This window comes from Phallusia mammillata, chromosome 5, assembly GCF_965637545.1.
Source record: "Phallusia mammillata chromosome 5, kaPhaMamm4.hap1.1, whole genome shotgun sequence".
NCBI lineage: Eukaryota > Metazoa > Chordata > Ascidiacea > Phlebobranchia > Ascidiidae > Phallusia > Phallusia mammillata.
Window position 1 is genome coordinate 17,867,130 of NC_137256.1, and position 13,863 is coordinate 17,880,992.

Here is a 13,863-nt window from a genome sequence, read left to right on the forward strand (position 1 = left end):
TATAAATTAAGCTTATATTTACCTCCTATAAATTTAACGAAGTTTGGAACTTGTAAGCAAATAACACTTTGACATTTTATTTTTTCTTAGTACATATTTAACTTTGCAAACCATGCATATAGTTAAGTATAGGTATTTTGTATGTTGCTTCTGTAGCGGTCACGTGCTTTCAAACTATCATTATGGCACTTTGGTTTGGCTAAGCATTCAGCAACGGGAAATTCTTACCTTGAGATAAATGAGACTTGATGTGTGTTGCGTAACCAGAATAAAATACAGGACTAAATTGATCTTTTGTGGATCATGTCGGCTCTATGCAGCAAGCATTAAGAATCGTAATAATGAACATACTCGCTACTGCAGACATAACAAGCTTCTGAGTAAAGAATTACCTAGCCCAAGATGTTTAGCTGACGCAGGAGAACATTTCCAAACCAATAGTCAGTCCAGGACCTTGTTAATTATAGCGGGAACCACACACACGACACTCCGCACTTCAATGTTATTTTAAATCTTTTTCAATTTCACATATTACTACATGATGTAATATGTTAAATTGAATATGAATCAAAATATGTAGTGGTGGGGATTGTTATAACTAGTAAAGGAAGTATGCCCCGCATTTCCGGGCTTTGTCCTAGACTGCTGGTTGTGTGGCAGCTGTGCAAAGGAAAAAGGGTTTATCAAATAACAATAGACTTCATGCTTCACCAATGAACCGTCAAACTCTTCTCACGCAACGCACATGAGCTTGAACTTGATTTTTACGGCCTACCTGTGCAGGTGAAATTTGCCAAAGTCGTATGTAGCGCTTTGACACATTAACACCATTTAAGGTTTTGCGTTTGAACGTTTTCTTGAGTGTGTAGTTTTAGTCTAAGATTATGGTTGAATCATTATGTCTGTGCCGCTGGCATGGAAAAACCTTGTGGTTCTGAACGATTATGACATCATCATTGAGGTAATCACATTTTTTGCATTGGTGTGTGATAAGTAGAAAACAGTGACACAACAGCACTCAAATAGGCAACAAACTGACAATAACTATGGCCCAAAATACTTGTATGAAACATGGAACCGTATAAATAAAAGTTAAAAGCGCAGAAAAATATAGTTCTGACTCTTTTTCAACATAAAGATGAAGACATTCAAACTGGGATCAGCCCTGAAGCGTTTATGCAGGCCAGCGATCACGACATACTCTTTGATAAGGGCCAGGCCTATATAAAGGGTGTTATTCCGAATCAATCCCGTCTCAAACATTCCCACATGGCAAGGCACAGGCTAGATATTTCCGGCTTGATTTGGTATACGCCTTTCTTGTGCATGGCGTATTATGACCACTTTAAACACAATTGAATTTTGATTGCGCTTTGTAGTTTTTACTTTTTGCTGCACACATTTTTAAAACCTTGAGCATTAATGTTTTTCTTTGTGGTAGGCGCTGGTTAAACAGAAAGAAGAGTTCCATGAAAGACCTTACATACGTGCATTTCGCAAGTTTGCTGACAACGGAATTGTTATTATGATCACAGGAGGTTCTGTATGGCGTGCTCATCGCCGGTTTGGCATGTCAGCTATACGAAGGTACAAACATAGCAAAGCCATAGCTACATGAGAATAGCATTACCAGAACAGACAAGCGTACCAATAAAAACTTGTTAGAAGCTACACGATCATGTGCGCTTGGTTCAAACTTGATTTGAAGGTTCAACTTGCCCGAAATATAACAATTTTCATACGAAACTTTACATACCTGTAAAAGATTATGCATTTCGTATTAAAATACTTCCATACTTGCTATTGGTCACATAAACATTATGCCAAAAACTACTAATTAGGAATTTGAAAGAGTATAATAAATCTGTCGCCCACAGCACTAATGATAGGACAAACCTTTGCAGATTTGGTGGCAATAAAGGTGCGATGGAGCGTAAAGTTACTGACGAAGCAATGTATCTTTTGCAGCAACTAAAATAATTTGAAGGAAAACCTTTCAATATATACAGGTTAAAGACATAAACAACCGTTAAGTTATGAATTTGCTTTTACCAATGGTGTTTAAGTGCTATTGCAATTTTTCTACGGTTCGCAATAGTTTTGTTGACATTTGAAAAAGTAAAATTTAAGATAAGTTAAAAAACTTCAAAAACACTAAAAGGAAAAGATTTCACCAGCAAAAGATTGATTTCGAAATAGACATAAATAAAATAACTTTGTACAGAATCTTTTGACAAACGCTATAGGAAACTTAATCTGCAACATGATGTTCGGCAGAAGATACGATTACCATGATGAAAAGTTACAAGTTCTGATGACCAATCTTCTGGCATTGTATGTTCGAAACTCTTTGTCCGTGTTGCATGAGAATGTACTTTGTCATTTAGCAAAAAATACTTTGACCATAAGCTATACTTTCGTGCAGCAAATACTTACAAAAGAATTTATACTTTTCAGTTTTAAAAACATGAGTGACTGGAAATTCTCATGTTTCTTCCATTTTTTGAAGACATACCACCCTTCTCAAATCATGTCAAGAAAACTTTTACGATGGTTCTGAAAGTACGAGGTATATATTTTAATGTTCAGATTTTAGAGCAACTTTTGTTACTGAGGTTTTTTTTTTTAAACACAGTAATTATTGATGATGTTATCAACGAACACAAATCCACTTTTGATCCCAATGACATTCGCGATATGATGGACGGATATTTGGAGACCTTCCTTCATACAGACAACAATTTTGTTTTCTCAGTGAGTTAAAATTGTTTATTATTTATTACCGACTTTGTAATCAAAATTTTTTTTCAAGCACTGCGAAGACTTCTTCTTTGATTTATTTGTGGCGGGAACTGATACCACTACCACCACTCTAAAATGGGCTTTTTTGTGTCTCATGCTTCATGAGGAAGTCCAGGAGAAAATGCAAATGGAAATCGACGACATAATCGGTAAAGCTATAAATTAGTATTTGTGAAGTACTCTTTTTGTTTCTCAAAACGAATAATTCAATACCTGCATTAAGTTATACATTATCAACTTAAAATTATTTATAGTAAGCCAAAGATGTGTGGTAAGTGTTTGGACTTTCAAAAAAACCAACACACTCCTACGCACAACTTCACACACAGCTAAAAAAAATTGAGAATATATTCTCAATTCTCGGTTATAGCCGACCAACCACCGCACATAATTACAACTAATTACAATGTGTTTGTCCTCTGCAGGAAGGGATAGAACACCTAGCTTGTCTCACCGTGAGAAGATGCCTTACTCGTGTGCAGTGCTGCATGAGGTGGTGAGATTTAGGACTCTTTTACCAGCGCCACGCTGTGCTGTCAAGGACATAGTAGTTCGTGGTTATCATATACCCAAAGGCACTCAGGTAAATATCAAAAGTACTGGCGAATTTAATGTCGCTATTCAAGCCATAACTTATTACTTAGTCAAGTACAAATCAATGTGATTTCATAATCTAAATTCAAATCTGCCCTTTGAGGCTGCTGAATACTATTGACAACATTTTTGAAATCTAAAGAAAAGTCACAAAGTGCTTTTTAAACAGATTATTACCAACCTTTGGCAAGTTCACAACGACGAAACTTTTTTTTTTTCACGGGGTTCGAACCCAGGACACTCCCGGGGACGAATCCCGATCAAGTTTTTTTTATGTCTGTATGTGGGTCAGGCGCGCCAGACCATTCGGCCAAGTTCCTGCCCCTCAACGACGACGACGACGACGACGACGACTGGAAAAATCCAAACCAATTTGATCCACAGCGACATCTAGATGAAAACGGAAACTTTACCAATTCCAAACACGTGATTGCATTTGGCGCCGGGGCAAGAGTTTGCATGGGCGAGCAGATGGCGAAGACACAGCTGTGGATCTTCCTTATTACTATTATTCAGCGGTTTAGGATATCTGTCGACCCCAATGATCCGGATCCGCCTTCTCTCGATGATGGAAGCAACGCTTTTGTTTATATGGCACCAGTATATAATATGATCATTCATTCGCGATAAAGTATAATGGTTTATATGAGTTTGAACACGAGTTGGTGAAGAAGAAGTACACTGCTATTTGTTTCTTAAGTACGATATAAATGTTTGAAACTCGAATGTGGATAACACGATTTTGTTTTATTGAGATTTTATCCCAGATATTAGTTTGACAACTACACCTCATAATTAAGCACGGGTGTTTTGTACATTTCTTTATTGCGTGTTGAAACTATAATTTTTGTAGCGTGTGTTTTAATGCAATTAACACAAATAACAAAATATAAAGTGGTTTATTTACAAGAAGAATCACAGTACGCCAGGCCCATTGAAGGCGCTATACCGAATCAGCCGGTCACCAAGCATTCACCACCATATGGCAAGGCGTAGGCTTTACAAGAAGAATGGATTTTAAATTGGTCAACTGCCGTCGTTCATCTTCGATAACATTTCAATGGCACGTAAATGAAACAAAAATACATGCAATTTTTATGTAAGACCCGTTAACGGTTTCAATTACGTAGCTACTGCCTTTTTTATTTTTGAAATGTAGGTCAGCTAATAACGATTGGATCCTATATACACAGTGGTTTTTCGTCCGTTTTTTTTGGACCAAAAATGTTTAGGGTCACTAAACGAATATCTCATTAGAAATGTTATTTAAACCAGTTCGCCTGTCTTACTTGGTTTAGTGACTGTATTAGCGCTTACCCCCTATCTCCACCGTACCCGTTAATCGTTAGATTTGAAGCGAACGTCGAATCCACAGTTTGAAATCAAATGGTCGATTTTCGAAAAATATAAACGGTTGCCAATAAAATCGCAAAGTTCTAGTTTTTGCTTACAATAAACAACAAACACAATATTTTGTTGTTGTGTATTACTTCTGTAAATCAACGCGCTGCTAAAATCCACAAATTGGAAAATTTCAGAACAAAAGATGACATTTTTTTTCATGTTAAGGCATAAAATCAGCAAAAATTTTTCTCGTTCAAATTTTCACAAGTGAATTTTAACGCGTTGTACATCATCTCCAGCAGCTTGCATTCAAACGCATTGAGGTCCCAAACCTTTATCGTGATTGTATGATCATATTATAAGCCGGTGGGACATAAAGAAGAGCGTTGGTACCATCATCGAGAGAAGGCGGATCCGGATCATTGGGGTCTACAGATATCCTAAACCGCTGAATAATGGTAATGAGGAAGATCCACAGCTGTGTCTTCGCCAACTGCTCGCCCATGCAAACTCTTGCACCGGCGCCAAATGCAATCACGTATTTGGAATTGGTAAAGTTTCCGTTGTCATCTAGGTGGCGCTCTGGTTCAAATTTGTTCGGGGTTTTCCAGTTAGTTTCGTCGTTGTGAACTTGCCAGGTGTTGGTGAAAACCTGTAGTTTGTATTTATTGTATAGAATTGTGTAACGCAGACAAAAGTAAGTTATTTGTACAGGTTTCCTTGTCACACGTTCAGTTGCGTAAAGTGCGTAAAGTTATGTTATAATGCAATTACAGTACAGGCACAAATTTAGCCAATTTGTCCTTAAGCGTTTTACAGGTTTTGTGTAAATTTGAGTAAGTGACTCGAGTCAATTCAAATTCAACGAGGCTTAAATTAACATCCAACGTACCTTGCTTAATTGATTTATTGTCATATTCTATGCTGCAATGTTATTTTGACTTGGACTCGGATTCAAATTAGTACGCCCAATGAATTTGGGTTCGGCTTTCATAGCATCCACTTAAAAGTTCATTTACCTGCGTTCCGTTACGTATACAATAGCCACGTACTGCCACGTCCTTGGCAGCACAGCGTGGCACTGAAAGTGGGCTAAGTGTCCTGAATCTCATAACTTCATGCAGCACTGCACATGAGTAAGGCATCTTTTCTCGATGAGATAAGCTCGGTGTTCCTTCTTTTTCTACGGGGACAACCAACAACTTTTAAGGACGACAACAGTGATGTCGCTCTTTAAAATTTTGTTAGTCATTGGCTGAATGTTAGTTCCTAATCTTAATGTGTAAAAGTATGTGGGACCTAAATTTAGTTTTTGCAAGACTTGAGTCCAAGCACGAGAGAACTTTTTAAAACGCTAACCAACGAATTTATCAATCTTATTGTTCAGTTGGTGAAGCAAAAATGCTTGACAAGAAGTTAAGAGTACGCATTCCACCACAGTGGTAATTTTACAGACCAAGTCTAACTGTAAGGAAATGCTTAATTTAAAATTGTTTTTTGATGATTTAAAGTAACATGTTTTGCAGAACAACGCCAATACGCCACAAAAGAACTAGGTTTAATAAAATATTTACCGATGACTTGGTCGATTTCTTCTTGCATTTTTTCCTGGACGTCCGAATGAAGCAACAGACATAAAAGAGCCCATCTCAAAGTACATGAAGTGGTATCTGTACCCACAAACAAGTCAAAGCAGAAGTCTTGGCAGTTCTTAAAAAGATGTTGGTTATAAGCCAGTTATCTAACACCATTAAAACTTACCGCAAAAACAAAGTTGTCTTCCGTGTGAAAAAAGTTTTCCAAATATCCATCTAATACATCACAAATGTTGTTGGGGTTATAATTAGATTTGTGTTCATTGATGAAATCTCCAATCACGGCTGCGCTGAGAAAACAGAAATTAGGCTACCTATTGCAAAAATATTGAAACACAATTACCTCGTATTGGGTTTATCAACGCCATACTGTTTTGAACGTGATTTGAGAAGGGTGGAACGTCGCATAGAAAGGGAACAAAAATAAGAAGGTTCGTCTTCCAGTCACTTAAGTTTTTGAAACTAAACTCAACAGTTAGGTTTTGCATGTTTTTAGGTCGCACATAGGCTTGGCCAGCAATTCCAAACTGTAAGCTATGGCCCTTTAGTTTAGGATAAACGCATTTTCAGGGGGCACTGAGCTATTTGCGTTCGTAGTAAGTTTATTGTAGAATAAATGTGACATACGGTACATATAAAAACCAATAAATTAAAATATGTGAAAAAATAAGTTGTCATAAGTAATCTTACAATCAAGTGCGAAAACTACTGGTTTAAGCGTTCCTTTCTGTAAGCGTTTCGTTTAAACTATTGTAAATGCGCCCGCACGTAATCCAACGGCCTTTCGTGTTATCTGAAAATCTTTAAAAGAATCATACCTAAAAAACCTTAATTTTTGTTTTAAACTAAAGAATGTTTTTAATTTTCACAAAACAACATAAAATCGACATTAAAACAAAATAAAAAAACATGGTTTGAACTCACAATGCCATAAGATTGTTTATCAGCATTTGAAACTTGTCATCATTATAATCGTATCTTCTACCAAACGTTATGCTCCATATCACGTTTCCAACAGCGCTTGTTAGAATATTCTGCACCAAATTAAATAAATAGATTTAATTCAAAGACCGTAGATCAAGCCACTGAGCAAGACCCGGTTGGGCCTCACTTCATGCGTTCAAATCTCACCAAACGAATGTATTTTGCTTAATTTTGGAGTCGTGATACATGTAAATTAGTGGTTCTCAACCTTATATGGATCGTATACCACCTTAACCCATTTTAATGGGCATAGACCAAGAAATAGGTATATTATTTCGACCAGGCTAACAAATTTCTGAAACTAACAAGGTTAGCAATTTCAGATGTACGTCCAAGACATCAACTTTGCCCCAAACCATGGCTGATCAGTTGGGTCAGTTAAATCGCATTTCATGATCTGACTTAAATTAGTTATAGCAGAAAGCTACTCGCGTACCACCTAAAAAGCTCTGGCGTACCCATTGGTATGGGTACTACAGGTTGATAGTGATATAAATAATTGAAAAACAGTCAATTCCTGTTTTGAGACGTGTACTAAAACCTGTATTTTAAAAGCTTTTCCCTCAAATTCTTTCAATTGCTGCAAAAGATACATTGCTTCGTCGTTGACTTTACGTTCCATTGCACCTTTATTGCCACCGAATCTGCAAAAGATTTTCTGCCATCAGTCTAGGCGGAATTATATGCCCTTCAAAACTTAATCAAAAGGGAGACACGATTTGTCCTATATTGTGTACATTTAGGACAAGTTTCATTATTACACCAGCCGAAAGTGATAAAATGCAAGCGTGTCATGATGTTTGTTGCTATACAGTTTATACCTTCTTATAGCTGATATACCGAATCGTCGATGAGCACGCCATACAGGACCACCAGTGATCATCCCGATCCCGTTTGGTATAAACGTATTAAGTAGTCGTATGTAAGGTCGATCTGAAAAATCCTCACTTCGATTAACCAACGTCTGTCGAAAACACAAGCTCTTTCTTAGCAATTTTATATCGTGGAAACTGAATACGGCAATATTTACAATACATGAATAAAAATCATTACATGAATAACATTCAATAAGATATGACATAAATAAGATATTTGATTTTTTTATTTTTTCTCCACGACATTAAAAAATGTTGCTGTTATTCGCTAATAAAAAAGTTCAACTAAATCAATTTATATTCTAGGGTCTTTCAAAAAACTTTACATCTGGGATGACTCCAATATCCAAAAAATGTGTTTTGGAAACATAACAAAGGTCAAGAAAAATCTTTCGCCAGTAAACATACCTCCATGACAGTTTGATAATCGTTGAGAACCACAATGTTTTTCCATCCCATAGGCACAGACATGATGGGGCCATATTTCTTACTCCAAACGCCGAAGTCTCTTTCTGGGAAACTGCTAAGATAAGGAAGAATTCCTAGTAGGGGAAGCCCTCTTGGGCCTGGGGGAGATTTTTCGGGTTTTTGATACCACCAGTAGAAAAATACAACTACCAGAAAAGTAGAAACTACCACTAACATGTTAAGGATTCTTGATTCTGTTTAACCACTAGCAAAAACATGAGTATAAGAAAAAAATAATCAAATAAGTTAATAAAATTGTCACTGCATATTTTTAATTCAAGAGATATTTTCACCATCTGTCAGAGTACAATTTGACTAAGTTTTAATCACACAACTGTTGTTAAATATGTTTTAACTTGTAACGTCAGTTTAGACTCTGTAAAGATATTCTAGCGTTAGGCTGTCTAGAAACTTTACACTTATGTCAACTTCACTTCTTTATGCTGCTTGTTTGATATTACGCCAAAAAGCGCACAGAACAAACAGTCTTAATAGAGAACTACAGTCTTAATAGAGAACTACACACAACTCAATTTTTGGATCAGTAAAGTTATGCAACTGCGACGGTTCGCTGTTTTAAAATTGAATAGGAGGCTAAAAACTTTTTTGCGCTTCATTAGTAAAGCATAAAGTTCATTGCCACTGGGCGGTACTTTTTGCTGAACTGTCGCTTACTCAGCAGTTTAGGATATTTGTATACCCCAACGACCCGGTTCTTATAACTTATGTAAAGATACAAGGAAAAACTACAGTATGAAAGCAATTTTTTTTATATATTAGTATATCTTTAAAATAGGTCAATCAGTAAACGGGACAAAACGGTTATAAACATGTTCCTTAAAGCATGGTTGCTGTTTGGCGTTCTTGTTTGTGTTAGCAAACAATATCGAGTGTGAGCAACTGAGTTTTTGCTCACAAGTTAATGGCGAAATCGAAACCTCCAATATAGGGTAAGCATGTCTAACTAATTCATATCCTGCATGTAGTATAGCGCGTTTTCTTAAAGTCAAAAATATAAAGGTAGCATACTTTCATTGGTGATGCACTCCGCAACTGCTTTACCACTCGTACTTGAGTATTAATTTTCTGTGTGCATAAACTTGCATACCAGATTTTCGGAAACGGTCATTTTTACAACAGTAACAAGGTTCAGCAAACGGCAATGAGTTTCATGCTTCACTAATGAAGCGCTAATAACCTTATTGCACGAGACATGGGCTTGCGTTCGATTTCAACATTTGTCAAGGGCAGCGAAAACAGCTGCATATATAAGCCCGACCGTCTGGCTCAGAACCAAAAAGCATTTTAATGTGAAGAGAAAGTTAAGATAATTGTAAACTTTAGGTGAGCAAAATAAATGATTGACAAAAAGTAGGAATATGTACCGAACTTGAAAAACTAAATTCAAAGTTAATCTGCAATGCAGAGTTTTTGTATTGTATTGCTTGTTTTATGATTAACAAAAGGGTCAAGTCTACTTTGAAATGTATTTTTGGTAATTTGTTTAAAATCAACTGCTAAAATTTTGCTTCACGAGTGTTTAAACATGTAATAGTTTAGAGTAAATAAAGGCCAAAATGATAAACTTATTTTTGGGATTCTTTACTCTCTAATTTGGTGGCTCTAATTTTATATTAGTGGTATCCAAAATCAAAAATGCCCCACCAGGCCCCAAGGGGCTTCCTCTGCTTGGAATCCTTCCCTATCTTAGCACGTTTCCAGCAAGAGATTTTGGGGTTTGGAGTAAGAAATATGGCCCAATCATATATGTACCCATGGGATGGCAAAACTGCGTGGTTCTCAACGATTATGAAATCATTATTGGGGTATTTTTACAACTTTATAAATAGGATACGTAAACAAATTGCATAAGTTTTAGCTTGTGGAAAGAATGGCTTTAAAATGATACTAAAATATTTGCCACACCGAAAAAATTGCTCTACGTTCATTTTATGCACATTTTATTTATGGAGGTGTTTACAACGTCTTGATTGGGTAAAGTCAGCTTTCTCTTTTTGGCAGACTTTGGTAAAAAAGAGTAAGGAATTCGCTAAACGACCTTATATAAGGCTTCTCGAAATGTTTTCGAAAAACGGAATTGTTATGATCACTGGAGGTCCTGTATGGCGTTCACATCGACGGTTCTGCATGTCAGATATACGACGGTACAATGACAACTGCTCTATGGTGTTTTTATGGATAAAATTACGTAAGCAGAAGTTTCCAATGTAGCGATGGTACTTAATATAAATCTTGTTGTTTCCTTGAATGGTCCAATACTGAAGTAGTTTTAAGTTAGAACCTATCGATATATTATACAGTCTTTAAAGGACATGACCAGGTTTTTTTAAGGTTTGGTTTGGGTGACCGCTAAGTAGTTTTAAGAGACCGCAAGTGTTTCATTTAAATACCAAAAATAGCCATATTTGCTTAAACGAATTATTTATTAGGCTACTGGCAAATTTTGGGAAACCGCTAGAGAAATTTGGGCACCTCAAAACACCTTAAAAAAACACTGGACATGACAAACATAACCACCAACATCATGACTATATTTTTTTGCAGATTTGGTGGCAATAAAGGTGCGATTGAGCGAAAAGTTACCGACGAAGCAATGTATCTTGTACTGTAGCTAGAGAAATTTGAAGGAAAATCCCTTAAAATACAGGTTTAGTCTAAAATAGACTTGTAAAGGTTTTGACCGATTGTTTTTAGGTCTAACCCAGATGATTTCACACTGTTAGTCATTTATTGACAAAAGGTTTTGTTATTTTGGTAGTATTTTGCTATTTCAAATCGGTAACTGCCGTGTACCAACTGAAACTCAAATTACACAAAATCTTCATACAGATTATTTTGACAAACGCTGTGGCCAACCTGATCTGCAACATGGCGTTCGGCAGAAGATACGATTATGATGATGAAAAGTTCCAAGGGTTGATTACCAACCTTTCGGCACTGTAAGATTAAAATATTTTTTTATTTGTTAATTCAAAATATGTACAGTCGGTTTGCTAGAAAGTGAAATTACTCGTGTTAATGTACCAGATACCAAGGCCCACTCAAACTTGTAATGGTACTCAAACAGCATAGTGTGAAACATTTCTTTATTTCACAGTTTTAAAAATCTAAGTGACTGGAAGTCGAATCTTCTCATGTATGTCCCATTTTTGTGCGACGTACCGCCTTTCACAAATCACGTTCAAAAGAATAATGCGGTGGTAAGGCAAATACGAGTTAAAATTTGCATTTGGTTTGCAAAGTTAGTTTGCATTAAAGTTCTTCTTTGTGTGTTGTCAATGCAGCAATGATTGGTGATCTGATAAACGAATACAAATCCACTTTTGATCCCAACGACATTCGTGATATTTTGGACGGATATTTTGAAAGCTTTATTCACAAAGACGACAACTTTGCTTTTGAGGTAAACTTATAAACAAATAACCTCATTAACAAATTATCTTTGAAATATAAGTTACTTGTTAAGAACTGCCAAGACTTTTTCTTTGACCTGTTTGTGGCGGGAACAGAAAGCACTAATACCACTTTAAAATGGGGCCTTTTGTGTCTAATGTTTCATCAGGACATCCAGGAAAAAATGTTTGTGGAAATTGACAACGTCGTGGGAAAAAGTTTTTAATGATCTTTATTATAGTCTACCGTTGCAAAACATGTTTCGCGAGACAGTTTTAAACAAAATAATTTTAATTTAATAAACTGTATGTCGTTTGTGATGGACTGTTTTTAATCAACTGAATTAAGGGATTTTGCCCATGTCACCAGTTATCGTTTTGACTTTCCCGTATGTATCGATGTTTCGAGACGAAAAAGCTAGAGATACGAATTACCTTTTAACGCTAGAGATAAAAAAAACAACTTAAACTCAACACACCCGCAGATTGACATGCGAATATACAGTTGCTTTGTACTCTTTTTGGAAAAGAAGGAACACCGAGCTTATCTCACCGCGAGAAGATGCCTTACTCATGTGCAGTGCTCCATGAAGTTCTAAGAATAGGGACGCTTGCACCACTTTCGGTACCACGTTGTACTGCAAAGGACGTGACAGTTCGTGGCTATCATATACCAAAAGGCACGCAGGTAAACTCTTATGACATGTTTCACAACCTTTAAAATGTGCACTGGAACTACTATAAAATCTTAAGTTAGGATCTTGGTCCTTGATGTCCCGAATTGGGTCTAGAGCAGGGGCGGGCAACATACGGCCCGCGGGCCGGATCCGGCCCGCGACGGGATTTTGAGCGGCCCGCAGACAGTTCCAGGTCTTACATGATAATGTGGCCCGCGGCCACAGTCTGCCGCAATCCCCCACTACTTGCTTACTGCGTCAAATTATAGTTGTAACGGACATTAACGCTCCCCAATAGCAAAAAACTTTCCCGCCGTTGTTGCCATTGCACCTTACGTCCATTGTTACGACATAACTGCCAACCATGTGTGTGGCCTGCTTTCACGGTTTCCTTTGTTTCCACACGTATAGCCTAGTAAGTGTTTCACCAGTATCTAAGTCTGTGGTGTATGCATTAAATTTGCTGTGGTGAATAATTTTATGTTATATCAGTTAGATTGTTTGGACTGTATTGTATTTGTGATGTTCTTGAATGTATTTGGTTTAGGTGGTCAAAAATCCGTTTTAAATCACTGGATAAATACGCGATTAATGTATCGATTCAGGAATCCGGCCCGCCAAGTACTTCATTTTCCCATATCAGGCCCGCCGACTGGAGAAGTTGCCCGCCCCTGGTCTAGAGTCAAGACTAGTGGTTCTATTTGACTTGAAATATATTCCTTCAATACAGAATTCAAAGTGTGATACCAAACTAACGACAGCAACAATAAATGGCCAAAAACTTGGATAAGCTTTTTTCGAACTGAATTTTAAATTAATTATAAGCAACTAATTCCAGCTTATCTCCATATGCAAATAGCGTCTTGTGGAACGCTTAAAAGTCATTTACCAATTTCAAACATGTGCTCTCGTTTGGGGCCGGAGCAAGAGCTTGCATGGGCGAGCAGATGGCCAGAACAGAGCTGTGGATTTTCCTTGTTACAATTGTTCAGCGGTTTAGGATATCTTTTGACCCATAATGATCCGGCTCCGCTTTCTCTCACTGACGGCACCAAACCTCTTGTCAACGTCCCCCCTGCATACAACGTTTTCCTACAATCCCGATGAAATA

General features: G+C 37.0%; 1 protein-coding gene and 2 pseudogenes across 1 annotated transcript; 2 read left to right on the forward strand and 1 right to left on the reverse strand.

Annotated features, from left to right (window-relative positions):
• The first annotated feature begins 238 nt into the window (after positions 1-238).
• LOC145229628 (cytochrome P450 2H2-like) lies at positions 239-4,026 on the forward strand (annotated as a pseudogene).
• A 708-nt stretch (positions 4,027-4,734) lies between these two features.
• LOC145229629 (cytochrome P450 2C41-like) lies at positions 4,735-8,958 on the reverse strand. Its single transcript, XM_080094969.1, has 10 exons — positions 8,925-8,958; positions 8,603-8,856; positions 8,141-8,283; positions 7,861-7,963; positions 7,260-7,369; positions 6,679-6,797; positions 6,502-6,620; positions 6,315-6,450; positions 5,760-5,923; positions 4,735-5,392 (listed from the first exon to the last, which is right to left on the reverse strand). The coding sequence occupies exons 1-10, from the start codon at positions 8,956-8,958 to the stop codon at positions 5,075-5,077; spliced, it is 1,500 nt and encodes a 499-aa protein (XP_079951095.1). The 3' UTR covers positions 4,735-5,074.
• A 548-nt stretch (positions 8,959-9,506) lies between these two features.
• LOC145229631 (cytochrome P450 2H2-like) lies at positions 9,507-12,796 on the forward strand (annotated as a pseudogene).
• Positions 12,797-13,863: the final 1,067 nt, after the last annotated feature.

Excerpts from the sequence above, each read along its gene's own strand:
- LOC145229629 (XM_080094969.1), bottom strand. The coding sequence starts at position 8,958 with ATGGTGAAAATATCTCTTGAATTAAAAATATGCA. Across the intron at positions 7,964-8,140 it reads GGTATATCAGCTATAAGAAG|ATTCGGTGGCAATAAAGGTG; the intron begins GTATAAACTGTA and ends AATCTTTTGCAG. Across the intron at positions 5,393-5,759 it reads GTATACGTAACGGAACGCAG|GTTTTCACCAACACCTGGCA; the intron begins GTAAATGAACTT and ends TACAAACTACAG.